Raw genomic sequence first — 21,942 nt, forward strand, 5'->3', positions numbered from 1 at the left:
TTTTTTTAATTACTAGGAGACTCAGGAAACAAGACAAATGGATGTCTTCAGATTTACTATGTTGAGTAGCTAGAGCTATAATCCAAACATCTTCCTCAACAAAATCATGCCAGGCTAACTGGTGAGTTTAAACTGAATGAAAAACCAGTTGAGCACAGAAAAAAGCTCACTCAGACAAGCAGACCCAGTAGAGCAAAAACTTACCTCAGAGATAAGGCAGGTTTATAAAACCAAAGCTAAGTCTAAGAAAATCTAAATGGAAAACATATTGTGTTCACATAATACAATAATGAGTGATACATGGTACAACTCAAGGAGTTAGCTACTTGCTTCATGAATTTGTCGAAAGTGAATATTAACTTATGGGGTTCTTCAGTAAGAATTAAGTTCATCAGAAGGGTGTGTGTCATTTGACCATAATAAGCTTATGGGTGTAAAGATGCTAATTAATTTGCAACTTTTTATTTTGCTGTATTATTTAAAGTATATTTTAGGGATGAATATTTTTCGGTGTATTGATGTATTTAAATTCAGATTGTTTTATGGCATATTTTATAACTATTTATTTTTAAAATAACATTTAGGGTGTATTTTTTGCCCATTTTGTTCTCTACCTTACCTCATCCAACTATTCAAGATTTCATTCGACATACTCAAGTTAAGTGGAATGGCACTGGTTTTATTCCAAATCCCACTTGGATATAATGTTTTGAGGCCTTGATTCCGATATGTCCATGATACATAATGAGCTTTTCGCTTATCTTAGCAATAAAGGATTTAACCCTAAATCAAGGAATTCTGAGGTGCAGTTATTAACACCGTTTCTGCTCTTCACCACTTCACCATGCCTCATGGCTGAAATCCACATTTCAGCTCCATTCTGGGAGGTCTCAGCCACAAAGATACCCCAAAAGCACTTGTATGTCAAGTGTGAGCCACAAAAATGTCCAGGATACTTGTAACTTGGACTGTTGCAAGGTTCATGTTTATACCATGCTGGAGATAATGTTTTTGCTTGTCATAAGAATCAGTGCTTAGCTCATAATAATTAAGTCTATTACCCATCTCCCTGGCAGCTCATAAAAAGCCTAGTTTAATGATTGTGGAGAAGAATTACAAGCAGAAACAAGTCAGAGAGCAACCCGTCCTTTGCAGCTTTTGTCCCACAAAAGTGGTCTCCTCACTAAAATCATATAAGATTTATTGGTATAGAGGGGCCTGAGCAAGATAAGAAATATCACAGTTAAGTTTTCTCATAAAGTAAGCTCTTACATCATTAATGATGTCAACAGGCAATAAGAAGTTAAATACATAGCATGTTTCCTTAACTGAAATTAATCACATCATAACGTGCCAGTGGATTTACATGTCTGTTTAGACTGGGAAACGCTTTACATAGGTCTTAACTATTCTCATCTTCAGGTCTCCTTATGATATAAGAAATTTAACCAGGTGCTCTCTAAGGAATATTCTTAAGTCTTTACACACACAGATCTTCAAAATAGAGGCCAAAGACACATTCAAATAAATCTTAAAAAGAAAGGTAGTTTCTTGGAGCCAGTTTCCCTCATCTGTTCTCTCTCTAGTTAGTCTTAGAAAACTTGTTGGGAGTCAAGAGTAAAATGTGGAAGCATGTTAGGGGAAAGTTAGCATGGATTTATGAAGACTAAAAATAATATCAGCATCCTCTTTCTAATAACTGGATCTAACAAATAGATTACACTTCCCCTAGTTAATCACTTAAAGGGCATTTGAGCGTGTGTATATATAGTCCTACATCGTAATGGTTAACGAATTGTGATTTAGTATTTACTGAGCCAAATGCACTTAATACCACCATCCCAGATCGCAATCTCACTGTAAAGGGTTAAGTACACAACTGAAAAGGATTTGCTTTACCCAATGAAAAAAAGTCTTGACCTATACTGATTGAGCACAAATATTCTTTAATTAAAAATAGTTGAAACCATTTATGTCCACTGCAAAATCTGTAAATGGCAGAATCACTAGTTTGCTAGTATTTTTTTTTTCTCATTAGTACTTGTCACTCCTTCTGCCAGGGCTAAGAGAAAAAAAAAAAAAAACTTTCTTGATATTTGGTATGATCTGATGTATTTTTAGTGATCCTCTCCATATACTGGTTTATTTTTAAACACATAGATATATGCCAGAAACACTGCCGTAGCCAAAATATCAAATAATACAGTTGGAGGTGGTCTTCTAAAGCAGGGATTCACCTTAGCTTATTTCAGGTAGCAAATAAATCAGATTTTACTAATGATGTTTAAGAATAGCAATACTTGTTTAGACAGCTGGGCATATAAAGTGTCTATAATCAAATCAATGACATAATTGATAGACTACTAGTTCAGACTCTTCTGCTAGACAGAGGTCAATTATCCCAAACCATGCCCGTGAATTTATATACTCAGTCAACCTGGGAAGTGATTTCTGTGGTTCTTAACCAAGCTGTCAGATATTTAGGGTGAAAATCATATCGTAATGCCATAGAAGAACTGCCTAGAAATAAATCAGTAATCATTTGCCCTTGAGTAATATGCCAGTTTCTAACCAACCTTAATTATTCACACACCCTTCTCTCAGTGAGTGCTCTAGGTGACACTTCACCCAACTCTTAAAAATATCTCGAAGAGGTTTGGAGCTTTGTGTTTTGCTAGAGAGAGGGATTTGGCTTAATTAAATGTTTATCAACTCTCTTCCATTGGAGAGGATTTGCTGGATGCTTGTCTTTGCAATTTCTCAGTCAAGTATTTACTGCTTCTGTAAACTATTTCACTTAACTGAATTTACAATGGATTGTTCCCACCATTTGGAATGTGCTAGTTTTGCATAATCTATTTGTAAGTGGCTGTTTCCAATATTGCTTATGGTATCCGTGGGGCTTATTGTACAGCCTTTTATATATCAAGTTTGTAAAACAGTTGAATGAACTGTTCTTTGAAATTTTATTTTTTAAAAATTTTCTTATGAATACAATATTCTAGAACTGGGAAACATATTTATTTGGTTATCTAGTTTTTCTTTTGTTGTATTTGATTCTGTCACTCCAGTTAGAATAAAACCATCTTTGTGGAAAGACAAAACAATTTCTTTGCATTTATTTGGTTAGATGTTGCAGCACCTAAAAAGGTTTGCCATTTATATAAAGATCATTTTAAGTAATAATGATGAATCTCTCTATTTCCAAAACTTCTCTATTCCACATGAAGGAAAACCATCCTTCTCAGTGTGTGTAAACGGCACTCATTACGCAACCAAGTTAGGATCATTCTCCTTAAGCACAATCCATGTTCAAATCACAGAACTAGATGCTATAAGCAGTTTTAAAGAAATCCAGGTTGGGGGAGGGGAGGGTAGAAGGGAGTGCCTGGATGGCTCCTTCCTTAGAGCAACTCTTGATCTCAGGGTCATGACTTCAAACCCCACACTGGGTGTGGAGATTTCTTAAATCAATCAATCAATAAATCTTCTTTTAAAAATTAAGGAAATCCAAATACAAATTAAATAATGATTGGTTTGGTCAAACAAATAGTGCTGAAATTTTTAAATATATAGCAAGTATACACAAGAAAAAAAAAATTGGTATCAAAGATCCTATTGGAGCTCACTCCCCCTTGACTTGAGAGAATTGAATTCCATAAACCAACCAAGGATATCGACTGTTTTGAGCACTGTGCTATGCCCCCAAGAGAAGTTACTGTGACATAAAACTAATATATTAAGTCTGATCAATAGTTTAAAAAAATGTCGATAAAACAGCCATCTGTGTGACGATGTAAATAGCAATAAAGTGCTTGAGTGGTCAGGCAATACCTGTCTTATAGGTCAGAACCCCGTGCTTTAGCTGAGTTGTTGTTATAAAATGTCTAAGAAAAATGGTGAAACATAAATTATTTTTGCGGCAGTGAAGTTCTAAATAGGAAGGTGTTAATGAACCATTGAAACAAAAGCAGTGGTTCCTAACTGAGAAACAAGCACGGAAGTGGTCTATGACGTCTGAAACAGTCTGCAAACATGTTTGTCCATATGCTCTCATGTGTTTTCCTGGGATGATGGCCCCATGGCTTTCATCAAAATTTCAAAAAGGTCCTTGAAGCTCTCCCTAACGCTGTACACATATACAGGAAGAACTTCTCTCCCCAAGGTAACACCCCCCAGGAAACAGGAAGGGCTTTTTAATTTCTCCATAGGAAAAAAAGCACTAACATTATAAACATACCTATACAAATACCAGTCACTAAAAATTTTTCAAAGTATCTAAATAAGTTCAGTGACTTCATTGAACACGATTATTTATAAGAAAACATGCAAGAGATTAAGAAATCATGTTTATTTCTTCTTTGGTACAACCAGGGATTTTACCTCAAACCTTGAAAATAAATAACCTCGTTAAAACCGATGAATGGCAGGATGTTAAAATTCCTCCTTTGCTTCACATAGAAGAGCTCAAAACATTAATGGGCTTGGGAGACAGTACAGTTCAACAAAAATCAAGGCACTACAAAACCGGCACCTGATGGCCGAGAACCGTGGCGGGCGGCACCTGGGAGCACAGGTTGCTGGGCGTTCTAAGGAGGTTCCAGCAGGTCTGATAATCCTCTGTATAACCCAAACATTAATCTGAGAACATCTAAATAAAAGAGGAAAAGAACTACTCCGGCTAAGGAAAACCAAACCAGTTGTCCTTCTTTATTGGCACCTTGGCCCACGATGTGTCCCATACGCACAGCGCGCTGAATTCAGTTCAACGCCCCGGGAAGAGGATTAGAAATTTATTTAAAAAGAGGGTTTGGGGGGGTTTTGTGGTTGTTTTGTGTTTTTTTTTTTTTTTTTAATCTGATGACTCTCCTGTCTACTCTCCAAAGGCAAAGAAAGAGGACTTATTGAATAGCACCATTGTTTTAAATCCGTCAAATAAGACTTAGGTAATAACGTTGAAGGTAACGCATTGTCGTCTCCTGCCTCGGCTTCGGTGGGGTTTCTTCTCCACGCTCCTTTGCCAGGCACGGTTTATGCAGACGGCCACGCAGCACTAAGCTTTTCACGGATCGGGCCCTTTGCTAAATGCCCGTTGCCCAGCCTGCAGGGTGCAGGAAGCTGGCTCGCAAAACCCAGGAGGGCCAGGAGGGCCCGGGGGGCCAGGTACCCCGGGAATTCCTGCCACCCCTGGGGGCCCTCGCTCGCCATCCCGGCCGTTCCTCCCGTAGCTGGCAGGACCTGGTTCACCTGAAACACAAACGGTTGCACATGTGAACAGGAGAACCCCGGCGGCAGTGAGCTGGCCGCAACGCACCCACCCGACTCCCTCCCGCAGCCCAGCGGGGTGCACCCAGGGCCTTAGGAAGTGCTTTTGGAGAGGATGGATGAAGATCAATGATGATGGTAAAATTCCTTCACTGGACTTGGGTTTCTTAGAAATTAAAAATGAAAGGAGGCCTCAGCATCTCCAATAGGGTAGCCTCTGGCCACACAGGTCTATTGAGCACTGACATGTGGCTAAGTCAAATTGGGATGAATGGTAAGAGTGTAAAACACACCCGGACTTTGAAAAGTGAATGTAAATTTTATATTAGTGTAATTGTTATTAATGTAATTGTTAGCGTAAATGTTATGTTAGTCGCCATCATAGTGTAAAATGTTTAAAATATATTTCATTAATAATTTCTGTTCTTATTACATGATAAAGGGATAATATTTTAGACACAGTGGCTTAAATAAACTATTATTAAGATGAATTTCACCTGATTCTTTTGACATTGATAATGTGGCTAGTAGCAGGTTTAAAATTATGCACACAACTCTCCTTGTGGCTCACATTGTATTTCTCCAGTAGCCTCATCCCTACGAGGCAAGCAGTCTCCAGACAGGCAGTACGACTACAGCGCAGTGGTTAGAAGCACAGGGGTTAGAGGCAGAGAGCTCTGAGTTCTTGCTCTGCCGTTTGTGAATAGGGCGGCATTAGCAAGTCGTGAATCTTTCAGTTTCTTCATCTCCAAGATGGGATGATACCTTCCTTAAAACTAAACTCCCTGTCTGAAAGCCTCTACTAAGTAGGGGCTATCTGATTGTGAGGATATCACGGACGGATGTCTTAGAAGCCTGTGCAGTGCACCTGCAAACTTCCCAGATGTTTTCCCATCAGGGGTTCACCCCTGGGTGAATTTTATCATGGCCTGCGTTCCTCGGGAGCATTTTGTTCCCTTTGTCATGTTCAAAGGTTGTTTGGTCACGCCCTGGGGCACATTCTCTGAGGCAGGGCACCCCATGGCAGGGAGGAATTTCTGCTGAATGCTTACCCACCGCATCACACCAGCAGTGTTTTCCCACTATTAGCGTAAAAATGGCAGGAAGCAATCGGTGTGAGACAAATTGTATGTGCCATGATGATACCATTTTATAGAGATCCTCTTTCCGTCTCTGCCCTCCTACCTGGGCCATTCCGCTGAAACAGTGGACATGTTCACTTATGTATCTGCTTAGATTCAGTTACTTGCCTTCTTTCTTAGTGGTTTTAGTTTTCTTTTTCTATTTTTGTGGTCTTATTACACATGTCTTTTATTGGTCTTATTATAGTGGTCCAGTCTTAACTAAATGGTCTTATTACATATATCCAGTCTTATTACATATATCTCACATACTTTCATTTACTCATTTTATTTATTTATTTTACTTTTTTTTTTTTTTTTAATTTATTTGACAGAGAGCACAAGTAGGCAGAGCAGCAGGGAGAGGGTGAGGGAAAGGCAGACTCTCCACTGAGCAGAGTGCCCTACCTGGGGCTCAATGCCAGGACCCTGAGATCATGCCAAAGGCAGATACCTAACTGACTGAACCACCCAGGCGCCCTCTCACATACTTTTAGAGGGAAGATAGATCAGAGATTTTATTTTACATATAAGATCTCATTCTACCTGCGATGCTTACAATTAGATCCACACAAAGCAAGAATATAGAATAACCCATTATTAAGTTTGAATTATTATCTTTGATTCTCTCCATCTCAAGCCTATAGGTAAACAGAGAAATAAGTGATTTCCCCTCATCTATCCCATAAGCCTCCATTTAACTATATTAAGTTGTAGTGAAGCAGATGATTGTATTTTCCTCTAAAGACAAGGGCCCTGAGAAAGTTTTTCCCTAATCAAGAGCACCTGTAAATAAATAAGCCTCTAGCAGAGCCTCTCCAGGTCTCCTGACACAAAGTGGTTGTTCAAAGTCGCTCTTTGAAGGTTTAAAGATAGGCCAGAAAAGGTGCGCATAAAGGGTAACTTTCACACACCTTAGGGGCAGCAATGTTCGCATGGAGACATACCATGTCTGCTTTCACAAAATCAAATCAGGATGAAGAGGAGAAAATGCCTAAAGGAAAGGTCACAAACCAAATGACCACGGAGGCAGAGCGGATAAGGCAGATCAGGGTAGGCGAACAGGGCGGACCCCAGGAGCCAACCCCTGTTTTTGTAAATAGTTTTAGAACAGAGCCATGGCCGTGTGTGTATGTATCACCTACAGCTGCTTTTTCACTACAAGGGCAGAGCTGTCTAACTCCCACAGAGGCCGCAGGACCCGCAGATCCAAACACTCTGGTCCTTCCGGGAAAAAGTCTGCTGACCCTTAAGGAAGTAAAGAAATGGCCTTGGATTAAGAATGCCTTGCTGTCTTTACAAGAAGAAAAGTGATAACGCGGGTCTAATGAAAACTGATCTAATGAGAAGTCCCACCTCAGTGGTAGGGAGGCCACAGGGAGGACTGAGCCTGTGGCCGCTCTGCTCCAGCCCACAGCTGCCACGAGGGAAGACAGGCCAGAGCCTGCAGAGCCTCTGATAATTGTCAGGGAAAGCTCGAAGCGGAGTTCTTGAATAGGTCTCCGTTTCTAAACCTTAGGATTCAAATTTTTATTGAACATTTGTAGAACCAGCCACGTGCCTAAAACCTTAAACTTAAGGGAATTTATTCTCTACTACACACCAATATTAGAAATCAGAAGGAAAGCTTTTTAGGTTTTCCTATGTGGTGCCCCATCACTACACATTCCAGGAGAGGTTTCTCACGTGCTGCATTTATTCCAGATTCCTGCTCATCCTCTGAAGAAAGAGTTGATGAAGCCATCCTGTGTACCCTCGATTGATTTTATGTAAAGCACATCTAGTCCAATTCTCCCTTGGGCAAACACAGCAAGTGACCTTCGGGAGCTTTTATGATGTCACTGTCATCAAGGTCGTCCTCCTCATCAACACTTATAAACTATTTCCACTTTACCATGGCCATGAACTGTGCTCAACGTTGATCCTATTCTCCTCTTGTGTGAACTGAGAGTTCAGAAGGCTAAATAATCGTCCATTGTCACATAGCTAGAGGGTGTTGCAGCTGGAAACAAGGGCTCTTCGCCGCCCCTCCAATCCAGCCTTACCCCCATAGCCACGATGAGCTAATTCTGCCGCGGTGTGTGCGCCACTGCGCATGTGCATGCGTGGGCCTGCACGGCAAGTGTGTGTGTGTGGGGGGGGGGGGTGTTTTTTCTTTAATTCTTTGCACCTGAATTGACTAGGACGTAAAAAGAGGAACAGTCTACAAGAGTAATACTGATTCTTCTGGAGCTCTATGTATCCTAAGAAACTTAAGATATTTTTACTGAGGTTTTTGTCCTGTAGAAATGACCAGGGGAAGAAACCAGGCGTCACATAACAGATCGTCAGTTTCCAGTGAGCCCAGACCCTGGGCATTTACTCTCCAATGTTCTTGTTACTGTTTAGGAATGTAATTTTGGGGTGACACTAGGTCACAGTCCAAATCATTCAAGAAGTCCAGCAGCTTCATTAGCAAATATCTGTAAACTAGTCTCCAACTCCTCAGAAGAAAACAGATCTGAAGTGTTCTCATTATGCTTTGTCTGCCTCATGGGTGTGTTAGCTGCACTAACCAGCTAATGATTACACAGTTTTCTGAAATTTCAAGGGCCTATAAAAATGTTATGGCCAGTGTTATTTTTAAAAATAATGTGTTATTCTCTGTGTGAACACTAGAGGGTAGTCATGTTACACTGACAGAGACCAGTCCGTCCCCCCCCCCCCCCCCAACATTCTGAAGGATCTAACACGTGGGGCAGAGTGAAAGGGACCGTATAAAGGCCTTAAAAAAAACCACCTGCAAGTAATTTTCAGCATTAATTTATCCACGGGTTATGTAAAATATGTGTCAGAGACTTCCTTACAGTTCTCACCTTATTCTGAAGCTTACTTTTGTGGTGTTTAACAAAGCATATATGTTTAAGGAATTGGCATAAAATGGTTTGTGTATTTAAGATCCCCACGGCCAAATATAATAGTTGCAGTGACAGAAATAGGATAAATGGCTACTGCTAAACCAGGCTACACTGAATGTGCCTTTGGTTTGGGGCTTTTTGGGGTTTTTTCCACTCAGTATTCACAAGTAAAGCTCACTTCTGGGCAAATTTTGCCTAAGAAACCTAAGTAGCCCTAGCATGACCCTGCACAAAGCCAGCTCTACCCTTCTCTCCTCATCCCAGAAGGGAAAGCATGTCAACCCACAGGCCACATTCCTGGTGGTCACAAACTTCTGTGTCCTTATCTAACTGGCTTCTTCCCCTCATGAGTTTGAATGCACAGTGGAGATCAGAACCTATTCTTAAAATGTTTCCTTAAAATCCTCAGAGCGGCAAGGAACTGGTCCCAAGCAGGCAAATTCAGAGGCAGCAGGCGGAGAGGGTTACTTTTAATGAGACAACCCAATCAAGCGATACCACCAAAGGCCTGTGGTAAGTAACTGAAGGTAGGGGCAGGGGGTTGAGGGCATCTAAAGCCCCAGGGATCTCTATTGTGATCTGCTCTGCTCTGTGAGAGACAAAAAGGAGTCAAGACATTAAATGGTTATGGGACATGCTGAAGTTACATGGCTAGAGTGGCAAAGACTAAGCTAAAGACAAACATGACTGGAGAGCCAGCTCAACATTCTGTCTACTACATGAACCTGGACCTAGAAAGTATGAGTATCTGCCTCTGTCACTGATTACCTAAGAGACCTTTGTCAGAGCAGGTGACCTTTGTAAGTCTGTATTTTCTCAAACACGAACAGAGGAATACAAAAGGATCATAGCTAAGTTTGCAAAATGCCGGCCATATGCCAGGCACTGTTCTAAGTGTTTCACATGTATTCATGTGTATGTAGATCTTCCTGAATAACTCTAGAGGGTACATGTGCTTATTAACCTTGTGACACGGAGGGGAATGGAAGCGTCAAGAGGTGAGGTAGCTCCAAGGAAGTGACAGCGCAGTGTGTGCACCCTGCCAGCCTGACTCCAGAGCCTGTCCTCCCTAAGTACCCATTCTGCCTCCCTCGGGCTGTGGGAAACAGACTGGAGGATATGGGAACTTCTTAGACAAAGAGCCCTACAGCCAATCTGCATGGTGGTTTTAATAATGATCTATGGTCCATATGAAGCAGCGTACCATCACGGCCCAAAGGGCCACTAAACACTAGACACTGAACAGAGAGATCTGATATGGAAAGGAGATGAAGAACTAAAACTAACTACAAAGAGCAAAGGAATTCTGATAACTGATAGATAATTAATGTATTAGCTACCTTTTTTTCCAAATATATCCTATATCAGATATGTTTGCGTCAGAAAGAATGATCAAATGAAGTTTTTTCACCCAGGAGGATTTAAGTCCCAAATCCAAGTCCCAATAGAAGACAACAAGAAAAGTTGCAGGATATCCTGTTCTGCAGGAGGTTTATTTTAGGTACCAGACAAGACCCTGCACAGAGTGCTATTGGAAGTTCCTCCAGGCCCTAAAGTCCTATTACTATTACCTTTGTGAGAGCCCAGAAACCACATTTCTAATCACATTCCAGGTTCTGCCAGGGAAATTAAAAAGCCCAGCCTCTCAGTGGACAGTGAACTCGTTTAATAATTTACTGTGAACCAGTACTTAGCATTTATGATTTGGAGTTGGAAGTCACCCAATGTCATAGAGCTAGTAAGTGACAGAGTCGGAATTTGAACCCAGGATATCTGAACTGTGGAGCTCCAGATAGCTCACTTGCCCAGTACGAGCTTAAGGAGACGAATGACTCAAATAGCTCTTGTTTCGGGAGTGATGGATTGGGGAATTGTCAGCTAAGCGTATTCACAGCGTAGACGAGAGAATGTGAGCTGACCTAAAAACCAGAGAAAACCAAAGCACCCAGCTGATGCTTCGAGGTTTGGGGGGAACATAAACCCTTTGTGCCTGTGCACTAAAGCACTTGCAAAACTGTGTGCTTTTGAAGAGTGGCCCAGGCTTTTAAAATATAATCTGAAACTCAGATTTCCCACTAAATAATGTCAGATATCCTCTCAAGGGAAATATAATAAAAGCCCAGATTTCAAAGTGTACCAGGAAGCAAGGGACCAGGACTGGCAAGAGGCAGAAAGGAAAAGGCAAAGGGCAGGTGCCCCAGTCCTGAAATAGCCAACAACCGTTGTTAACAAAGCATATTTAAGGATTAAATTCAAGACCAGCTATAAAAAATTCATTTTTTCCTAAGGGAGACAAGATGGGGACCAGGCAGAGCTGCCGGGGATGAGCTTGTCCTGCCTTAACCATTGTGCCCAGCACATGTCTGAGGAACTAAAAAGCAAACCAGGGACGCCCCCTTCTGGGACAGCAATGGCCCCAGAGCACAGGGGAACCGGTCTGGGTCAGATCCAGCAACTCTGAGTGCAATTACTGCAGATGGAGACTGACACGTCCCCTCGTGACAGGCTGGGGCACTGCAGGTACAGAGCTGGGTCTGCCTCAGTCTTCCCATTTGAAACCCAAAACATGGTTTATCAACAGAGTGTTGGAAACTAACAGTCACCAGAAATGATCATCTATTTCTGCTAAAGGAAAATCTCACCAAGAATACAAGTTGGTGGTCTGCGAAATGTTACATGATCTGTCAACAAAGTGGGAGAAGGAGAAATTGTAAGGCAATCCTATAATATATAGATCATTAAATAGATTGGAATGATATTTTTATCAGCTTTAAACCACCTATCGCTACCACTGATAAAGGAGGAAAGCACTCAGTAAGTTTTATTTCCGTTTCCTCTATTAAACATCCATGAGTGGTTGCAGAATTTATCATACACTGAAATCTTCTCTTGGTCCCGTGTAGCTTCAACCAGATTTTCTTTCCTTTTCCAATCACAAAAACCTCCTTTTCCAATCATGAAAATTTATCAATTTGTGAAAGCATTTTGACAGACCCATGAATCACAGTTTTGCATAGCAGTGTTTGAACCGTCTCCAAATGTATTCATATTTTTTTTTAAAAATGTTAATGAGAGAGCAATTCCCAGGAGCAATGAAATGGATAATGAGAAAGCAGTGATGTTTTTGGCTGCAATTAGAAGCATGATTGAATAGGTAAGCCTGTCAGAATTGGAAAATGAGCATTTCTTTTTCTACATTTCCCTACACCAAGTTTTCCAAATCTACTGTGGAAGCGTGGACCACCCTTTCTCGGCAGATCCTCTCACCCTGATTCCCAGCATTCGCTGGGAGGCTACATATCATTCAGGCGCTTAAACCGAAGTGACTTTCTGTGCTGCTTCTGTGGTGGGGCTGGTAGGCCATTTCCCAGAGGATGAGTGTGTGGCAGCTTAGGCTGTGGGGACAGAGTAGCCAGTGTGTAAAGACAGAACAGACGCCCAGTGTGCAAAACCAGGCTCTCCACACAGAGGCAACTTTGTCACCTCAGCCAGGGCAGCTGTGCTACGTGGCTCGTGCATGGTTCTTTGTGGCTATATGAATAGGAATGTTCAGGTTTATTTTATTTATTTACTTTGGATATGGGTTTCTGGAGGGTCTGGATATTTGAAACAGGAGCTTGTAAAATAAGACTTCGGTTACCCCCTATGCAACATGAGTAGTTTGAAAACTTGGATTAATTTTCTTGTTGCTCTGACTTTTTGGTCAGTTTGGGAAACTATCAATGAGGCTAACAACGGCTAGGACCTCATTCATTCAGAATTTTCTAACAAGTGCATTGTGGCTGGACCTTGACACAATTTTTTAAAGTCATCTATTCAAGAAATGAATATTTTAAGCCCTGACACTTGCTTTCTCACAAGGAACAGAGGCATGATTTACAATTCTTTTAACTCTTCCTTAAAGTTGGTCTTGAAAAATCTGTGCCAGCCGTTACTGAGAATCACATGACAGGCATAAGTAATTAAAGGGCAAGTCTTTATAATGGTATCCAATTCAGACTGCACACTCGCTACCAATTTCTCAACCCTGTGCTGCCGTATAACACACTTACCTGGGAGACCTGTTGCTCCAGGCAAGCCCTTCGGACCTCTTCCTGGAGGGCCACGTTCCCCTCTTTCTCCCAGGTCACCTGCATGTCATTAGAGAAATGTTATTTTTCTGTATGCTTATAAAAAGAAAGTTCCATATTTTTAGACTTTCAGCAGACCCAGCGTTGAGAAAGCAAAATCTCATGAAGTTGCCACAAACGAGGTTGTAGTAAATACATAGCCAGGCAAAACATAAGTCAATTATATGAAGAGATCTAAGGGGATAAATCAAATAATCATGTTCATTAAAGGATAAACAAACTAAAATATCTAATGATCAACATTCAGTAAACCAAGAATCAAATGCTGCCTCCTTAACATGATAAAATGTATCTACCTCAACCGGAGAGTTAGGGTACCGCCTATTGGGAAACATGAGAAGCAGTTCCACTACACACACAGCATCACAGAGATGCCCACGTTATCATTAGTATTTGTCATTTAGTTTGAGAGTCAAAAACATCCCTCTTTTTAAGTGGCATCAGTGTGTATCTTAAATCTTTGAAAATCAACTCAAAATCTACTACAAGCAATGAGAGTAATTCAGTAAAGGAGCAAGATACAAAATTAATATATGAAAACCAGTTGTTTTCATATATACAAACAACCACCAGATCTAAGATGTAGTGAAAAAATATCCCATTTATCATAACAATTAAATTAATAACAAGGAAGAAGTTTAATCAGAAATATGCAAATCCAACATTAAAAAATTAACATTTCTGAAGGATACAAAGGACTTGACAACTGTTCGTAGGTGGAATGACATCAACACAAAAAGGTGTTGACTTCTCCCTAAGATGAAGTTTCGTCATGTTCCCAATAAAAATTTTTTTAACCAAAAAAGGGAATTCTGAAGTTTGTACAGAAAAATGCATAAGCCAGAATAGCCACAAAAACTCGAAAAAGAAAAGGTATATGAGGGAATTAATCCTACCACGTATTAAACCAATTAACATGGTGTGGTACTGGTACATGAATAGATGAACCGCTGAAACAGCCCCAAAACAGGTTTGGATACATAAAGGATTTTGTTTTGTAATAAACATGCCATCTTAAAGTGGGAAGCAGTCAAACAAGTCAATAAATGGTGTTTGAAAACGTGGGAAGCCAGCTGGAAAAAAAAAAAAAAAAAAAGTTGAATCTGTTCCTCACAACATAATCCGGGATATATTATAAGTGGATTAAACATTTAAATGTATAAGAACCAGAAGAAAGCAAGGGAGAAATATTTAATAACTTCAGATTTGAGTTGGCCTTTCTGTTATGATTCAAAATATGAAGAGTTCCTAAAATCTATACAAAAAGGTCAACAACAGTAAAAAGAATATATAAGCAAAAAAGCCACTAAAAGGAAACAAAAATAAGTCTGGAATGTATGAAAAATTCCTTGACTTCACCCTCACATCAAAATAAATGGAAATTTAAAATAATACGAAAGCTACTTTGAATGATAAGATCGGCAAAAATTCCAGAGTTGAATCAAACATATGTTAGCAAGTATGTGGAAAAACACATCGTTACATATGGCTAATAAGACTGCAAACTGAGACAGTCTCTTGGAGGGTAATTTAACAATATCTATCAAAATTACAAATGGTAGTACCATTTTACCTGGCACTTCCACTTCTGGGAATTTATCGTAGGAACATAAATGTTATGTTGATATTTACACAAAGATGAAATTGTGTGGTCCACAGCAGCCTTGCGGTAATGGCAGGAGATGGGAAACTAAATGTCCACGAGAGGGTTAAATGCATTATGCTACTCCCGCAAAACGGCATATTATGCAGCTATGAAGAAGAACCAGGAAGCTCTTTAAAATGATCTCAAAACATATTGTTCAGTGAAAAAATTTAAGGTCCAGATCACTACTAACGGGCAATACGACTTGTTTCTAAAAGGCTATAGAGAGTGTATGTAACCGTATATTGTACATCATCACTGGCAAAGATATGTAGGAAACTAATAAAAGGGATTATCTCATGGGAAGGATAAAGGAATCTAGGCAGATGGGAGACCAGAGTGGGAGAAAAACTCTTCAGTAAATATCTTTTCATATATTTTAAATTCTCAAACATTGTAAATTTAGTATAGCTGAAAATAAATTAATGAATTTTCAAAATTTTAAATGTGCTATCACAAGTGCCCACGCTTCACTTGTGATTCATTATTTACAGGGGATGTGCTTTGGATTACAACCAACCATGTTTATTTGCAAGACAGTTGATTTTCAGCCACAGAACGAAGTTTCATTAATTATCCTGGCCCCTGCAGAGAAGCCCAGAAACTTGGCCTCATTAACAAAGTGCCCTAATACCTAGTCAACTGCTCCTAAATGACGTTTATGGCTCATAGTAAAAGGCATTATTCTACTGTCCCATTGGCATAGTATTATATTATCCCACTACTCTTGTAGAAGATGCAGTACATTTTTCAAGATTTTATACGTGATCATTTTTTCCAAACATTTATATCAGCCCAACTTGATTCAATATTGAGTCAAGTTTGTTAGAATTTTAAAAAACAAAAGCATGCATGCCAAAATAGTAAAAAACAAAAAGAAAAACAACAAAAAAACCCTCTAATTACGAAGTGAATGTTTAGTTACCATACTTTGATTTGAGCTGTGAATGTCCTTGTATGAATATTTTTTTATCATGAGTCAAATATATTTTAAAAACAATTTTAAAATTATATAAACACTGTGTGAGGATACAGAGCTCAAGTTGAACTCATTCACATAAGCTTTTTTTTTACACTCATCAATATGGCCTTACTATATTAGGAAGATAACGATAATTAGCATTTTAAAAACGAAGAACTTCAGCGCTCTTGTTAACTTAGCAATTTAAATGTCATATCACTGTAATTCTGGAGGCTAGCAACGAGAAGAGAACCAATAAATGTGCCACATTTTCCGAAGATAGGGGAAGATTATAAATTAAAATGTAACTTCCACGCAAACCGTGAAAGTTAAACACTTTGTATTACGAAGCCACATCCCCTTTAAAATGTCGCTTGCAAGGAAGGTCTTAGTCGTGATCCTGCCTTGCGGTTGTCATCAATTGTAGACACACAATTTTTAGAGGGGCTCCAGGACAGAGGCACAGGGCAAGCTGCTGGTCCTTCCCAGCCCAGGGAGCTGCGGCCTGGCTCTGTGATCCCTGGGGTCAATCCGCTCCTTCAAACCCTGATCATGGCTTCTTTCGACATTTCTGAAAACTGGCTCAGGGAACTAAAGGTGCACCTTTATTAGCTAGCCTACTGTGTGGAAAAACAGAGCGAGCTTGTCAAATGAGCTTTAGATAAGGTAAAAAGGGAAACGTGCAGTGTAAGTAGCAAAACAGCTCCCTCGGAACAGAGTGGCTAAAATGAAAGAAATTCTCATTGCTCCATGGTTGCTCTTTATTTCATTTATTTGAAAGCTATAACTGACACTCCAACCCCATGCAAACTGACTAATACCAAAAAAAGAGTTAGTCACGGTAATGACGTGTATATTTTCTCAAGCCGTCATTTACATGGTGACACATCGTTTGACTCACACGAAAATATCTAAAAATAGATATATAGCCTTACTCAAAGGAACTTAAAATTAATCCAAACCATGAACATTTAAAAATAGTATTTATGACACAGAATTTATGACCCAGAAGACCAATACTAAACAAAGTGAACATAAGCCAATTAGATATCTCTCATGTTTCTGCTTGAATAGACATGTAAAATGTACCCGTGGCATGGGTCTTGGCCCTCTTTGTATAATATTGCACAAAACATGTCCATGAAAAACAAAATTATAAATATGATTTAAGATTTGAGTATGATTTCTGGCAGATATTTCTACTAGCTCCTATTGAAAATGTTTCACTGTGTTTTGCAGACTAATTGCTTAGGAAAAAATAATTTTATTAAAGACATAGTTTGAACTACTCAACGCTTTAGTAAAATTTATTTGTTCATTATCTGTGGAGTAATTTCCTTGGAAAAAGACTCTCAAAGTAATATGTTGAGCAAGACTCAGACTATCCCTTTATTAGGCATGGGAAAAAGACAGCAGGGAACATTGAAATACATCTCTTCTCTAACTGGCTGAATAGTTAAGTTTCAAATGCTGGACTATTTGTTCTCTGGGAAAAATTGACGTGTAACCTTTGGCTAGTGGAACATTATATGTTTTCAATTACATATTACTGTTACAATGTATGTGGTAGGACAAGAAAGGTCAAGTCTGGTTACCTAGAATTCTACATTTCCAAATCTGTGACAGCATTGATTGATAAAATCCAAAGACAGCACTCCTTCCTTCCTTCCCACAGCCCAAAGTTCAAGAAGTAAGACAGAAAAGATCCTGCTTTAAAGGAACCCAGTGATTATAAAGGGATGGAGGCAGGTGGGGGAAAAAGTCCTTCAGAAAAAAGAAAGACTATATCTCTTCTAGATTATAGACTATGTCATAAATACTAAAGAAATATTGGGGGAAGTCTCTTAGACGATCAAACAATGCTTGGTGAATAAACTCTGTGCCAGGGGGCATTTTCCAGTTTCCAAATATAGAAATATATTTTTCTTCCCTTCAAAATAAGGTCCATCTGTTAGAGCCAAGTCAGCCCAACACAGCCACAATTCTGTGCTTCTAGGAGCTTCCCAGGACACTTCCTGGACATTTCACCTTTGTTTCCTGTGGTTTCCAACCCTAGTTGTGTATTAAAATCCCATGGGGGTGCTGCTCAGACCTATTAAGCCAGAATCTGGGAATGAGATCCAGCCGTGGATAGTTTTTAAAACTCCCCAAATGATTCCACGGTGCACCCCAGGCTGAGAAACACAGCCTTAGGCAGATGCTACTAGCATAGCAAGTAGACATAGACATTCTTATTTCTTAGAAAATAAAATGGGACTTCAGGCGAGTTCTTTTACTAACTCAAAGTTAGGTTTTATCCCACATATGAAGACTTCCTTTTAGCCAAAGAAAACATGGCTGGGATTCCTGTAGCCTACAAGGCGTTTCCTTTTGGCAGGAAGATGGGTGACTGCCCCAGGGCATCAGATTCATCGGGAGACTTGTTAGAATGCAGAAGGCTGGGCCTCGCCTGCCGCGTCTGGGATCGGGGGACCAGGGTGGGGTGGAGAATCTCTATTCCAGACGGGGTCCCTGGCCGTGCTGATGCTCAGGGGGCATGCTCTCACAACCACTGCTCACAAGGGAACTGAGGAGAAAGGCTGAGGAGTCACCTTGAGCTCTGGTGCCACAGAAACAACTAAGTCAACAATCCACTAGAGGCAGCAGAGTTTCTTGGAAACCGAACAGAGTGAATGGGGACTAACCACAGAGAGAGTCCCTACTCCTGAGTTCCTGAACCAGGAGCTATAAGCAGGACAAAGATGAGCGGCGATGAGCTTCTTTCAAAGAAAATACTCCGTTCTCTTTAAGAGCTCTGAGCTCTCTCCACATTTGATTTTGTCCGGCCTCTGAAAGCTCGGAAATCCTGCCAGCCTTGCAAGAGGCTCCAACGAGGGGTCATTTTTTCACATATGGCAATGCACATGCCCTCTACCCCCAAAAAAACCCCAAACATAATTAACAAAATTGTTCCAACTGAGAGTGTAGTTAGCCAAATACATCAGCAATTCATTTACAGATCCAAAAAGGCCGCTTGCTTGCCGTCTGACCCTTCACACCATAATATTTATCCCTAATGGGTGCACCACCATTTAAAAAAAAAAAAAACCTCTCCTGTTTCTGATGCCACATCTTTCCGAAGCTCCCTAGAGAACTGTCAGTCACTTGCCAAGATAGAGATATGCCTCATTTTGTTCCGCGCTCTCTGTCAGTGATCCGGGCCACACACCCGCCCCACGCTGACATACTTACTCACCTTGACTAGTAAACAGCACCTGAGGCAACCAGTCCTTCTTCTGCAGGGCCTGCTGCATACCCAACACACTCACAATACCATTTTGGATTTTTGTGGGGTTTTTTTTGCCAAACCCTGATTTTAAGGGCTTAACTTGCTTTCGATAAAAGGGGAAGAAATAAACTGCCTCACATTCCCTCACATGTTAAAGAAGGAAAAAAGTTAAAAAAAAAAAAAAAAGGAAGGAAAAAGTTCGATTGTACTTCTGAGCTAAAAAAAAATCCATCAAAACTAAACATCTGATGTCACTCTTTAAAAGAAGAAGGGACTTCACTCCATGATGTAATTTATGCCTTCTGACCTGTTAACCGATGCTGTTAGTTTAAGTTACGGCTACAAACATTCTAAGTCTGGTTGCCATTTTAGAAGAACTCTACAGTGATTTTTGAGTCTCAAAAAAAAAAAAAAAAAAAAAAAAAAGGCTGACTTATCGTTTACAAGATCCCGTAAAGTTTATTTTGAACTATGATTGAGGCAGAGGGTAACTGAAAAAGATCAGTACTAAAAATCAAGGGACCTTAATTCTAGGTTTTGGTCTCCTGTTGACATATAGCAAGGTCAAGAGGATGTCTTATAATAGCTTTCTGATCGTTTTCATCACCACCGTAGAAGACAACGATACAATGGACATTGGGGAGGGTATGTGCTATGGTGAGTGCTGTGAAGTGTGTAAACCTGGCGATTCACAGACCTGTACCCCCGGGGCTAATAATACATTATATGTTTATAAAAAAATTTAAAAACTATAAAAAAAAAAAAGAAGAGAACGATACATCTCCTTGTCTCACAGTGTATCTAGAGCTTGGAAGGCCGTGTGGATATACCGTGAGGAAGGACAGTGTGTGTTCTTTTGTTCTACCGGGGCAAAATGGCTTACCTTTAGGCCCCCTCAAACCAAGAGCACCAGGAGGGCCTTTAATGCCTGGAAGGCCACGAAGTCCCATCTGGCCTGGGAAGCCATTCTCTCCAGGTGGCCCTGGGGGACCAGGGGGTCCAGGCCTTCCAGGGAGGCCAGAGGCCCCTGAGTCCGGTCGCCTGAGGCTAGCAGCCATCTCAGCAAGATGCTCTGAAAGATAATAAACCGGCCCAGAGAAGTCAGAAACAGGAAAATGATTCAAATGAAAAAAAAAAAAAAAGGTGGGGGGCGGTATTTCAAGTGTCTCTTTTTCTTAAATGTGTCACCAGAGCTTCAAAATTGGTGGTGGGAAGTGAATAAAGTTGGATCTTTCTTTTTTTTTTTTTTTTTTCATGGACTTTCTGCCAAGAAACTTCCCTGGTGCTGTTTTATTCAGCTCTTTTTGGATATATTTGGTCCTGCTGTTCTGAGACAGGGGCAGGGAGATTTGAAAAAAAAAAAAAATACATGGCAAGGCTTTCAGGTGAGCAGTGTTCTAAAAGGATGAGTCCATCACCTGGGTCCTGGCTGATTCTCTGAAAACCCAGGATGGGCAGAAAATGAGTTTCTTAACAGAGAAGAAGTGGATGTCGCAAAGCTTTTTAAAAGCCAAAGACATTGTCCAGAATTCGTTTTGAGAGAGCATTTGAGACTCAGCCCCACATTTTCAGTCTGAAGATATTAAGTGACCTAAAATATCCTGAGCATTCATGACTTCTTATAAACTCCCCTCTCAAAAGTTTTTTCATGTTTGGAGTAGACAACAGACATTAAAAATAGCCCGCTTCTTGGGAATGTTCACAGTCTGTCTTCAAAATTAATAACTGTGTGGGCTTTTTCAGGAACCATTAAAGAGATTAAGAATTATCCGCTGAAACCATGAGGAGGAAGAAAACTTTCCTATGAAAACACTCTAAGGGAACTATGCCGATGTCATATTTTTTAAAGGTGTGAAGGAAATTATGAATTGGAAACAAATTTCTAAAGAACATTTTAAAAGTGCTTAAATGTGAGCATTCTGGTTTGCCTTATGTAAGTAAGAGCATAAAATTATAATTTTCTAGGGACATAACGTTTAAAATTGAAATATCCTTTCAAGATTAAATGTCTTCCATGAAGAGACTTAAGATTGGTTTTCAAATATCAAAGTGACAGTTTTATTCTGGAAAACTCTACAAGTCTACCAGACAAATGACACTATCTCATGAGCTTGTAAAAGAAGAGTATTTATCATGACTGACTTGGTTCCAACCAAAATAAGGTAATTATTTGTTAGAGAGGCCCAACGTTACAGGATCTCCCCAGTTCCTGCCTCCCCAATTTCTTCCTTTTCTATGTGATTTTAGAACTAGACCAATTCTAAAGCAGCTATGAAAAATGGCAATTGCTATAGGTATAGATGAATTTAGATAAAGGTTAACAAATATAAAAATATATCACCATTTTGGTAAAATACAGTTCTTGATTTTCTGTACATGATACATGAGTAGAGATCATGTCCCAATGCTTCTTATGGTCATGAAGACTGTCAGTTACTTCACATAGAAGCTACAGAGAGAGCCAGGGTCAGTACCAGGAATACATGAAGTGGTAGGATGTTAAGGAGGGTTAAGATACCTGAGAATCTGTGTTCCAAATTGGGGGGGGGGGGCTTGTCTGTATTTGTGTGTGTGTTTTCTTGTAAATTAACCTCCTTGGCAAAAAACAAAAACAAGAACAAAAATGGGCTAACCGAAGGGTGCCTGGGTGGCTGA

General features: G+C 40.0%; 1 protein-coding gene across 2 annotated transcripts in view; it reads right to left on the bottom strand.

Annotated features, from left to right (window-relative positions):
* Positions 1 to 4,339: 4,339 nt before the first annotated feature.
* The window catches only part of COL9A1 (collagen type IX alpha 1 chain), an 84,556-nt gene continuing 66,953 nt past the window's right edge, over positions 4,340 to 21,942 (bottom strand). For both annotated transcript variants that reach the window (XM_082731310.1, XM_082731311.1), the window contains 3 exons: positions 20,171 to 20,359; positions 13,336 to 13,413; positions 4,340 to 5,247 (listed from right to left, as the gene is read on the bottom strand). In XM_082731310.1, the coding sequence (XP_082587436.1) occupies positions 5,063 to 5,247; positions 13,336 to 13,413; positions 20,171 to 20,359 (452 nt within the window). In that variant the 3' untranslated portion in view covers positions 4,340 to 5,062. The remainder of the gene's footprint in view (positions 5,248 to 13,335; positions 13,414 to 20,170; positions 20,360 to 21,942) is intronic.

Source organism: Mustela nivalis (assembly GCF_964662115.1).
Source record: "Mustela nivalis genome assembly, chromosome: 5".
Classification (NCBI taxonomy): domain Eukaryota; kingdom Metazoa; phylum Chordata; class Mammalia; order Carnivora; family Mustelidae; genus Mustela; species Mustela nivalis.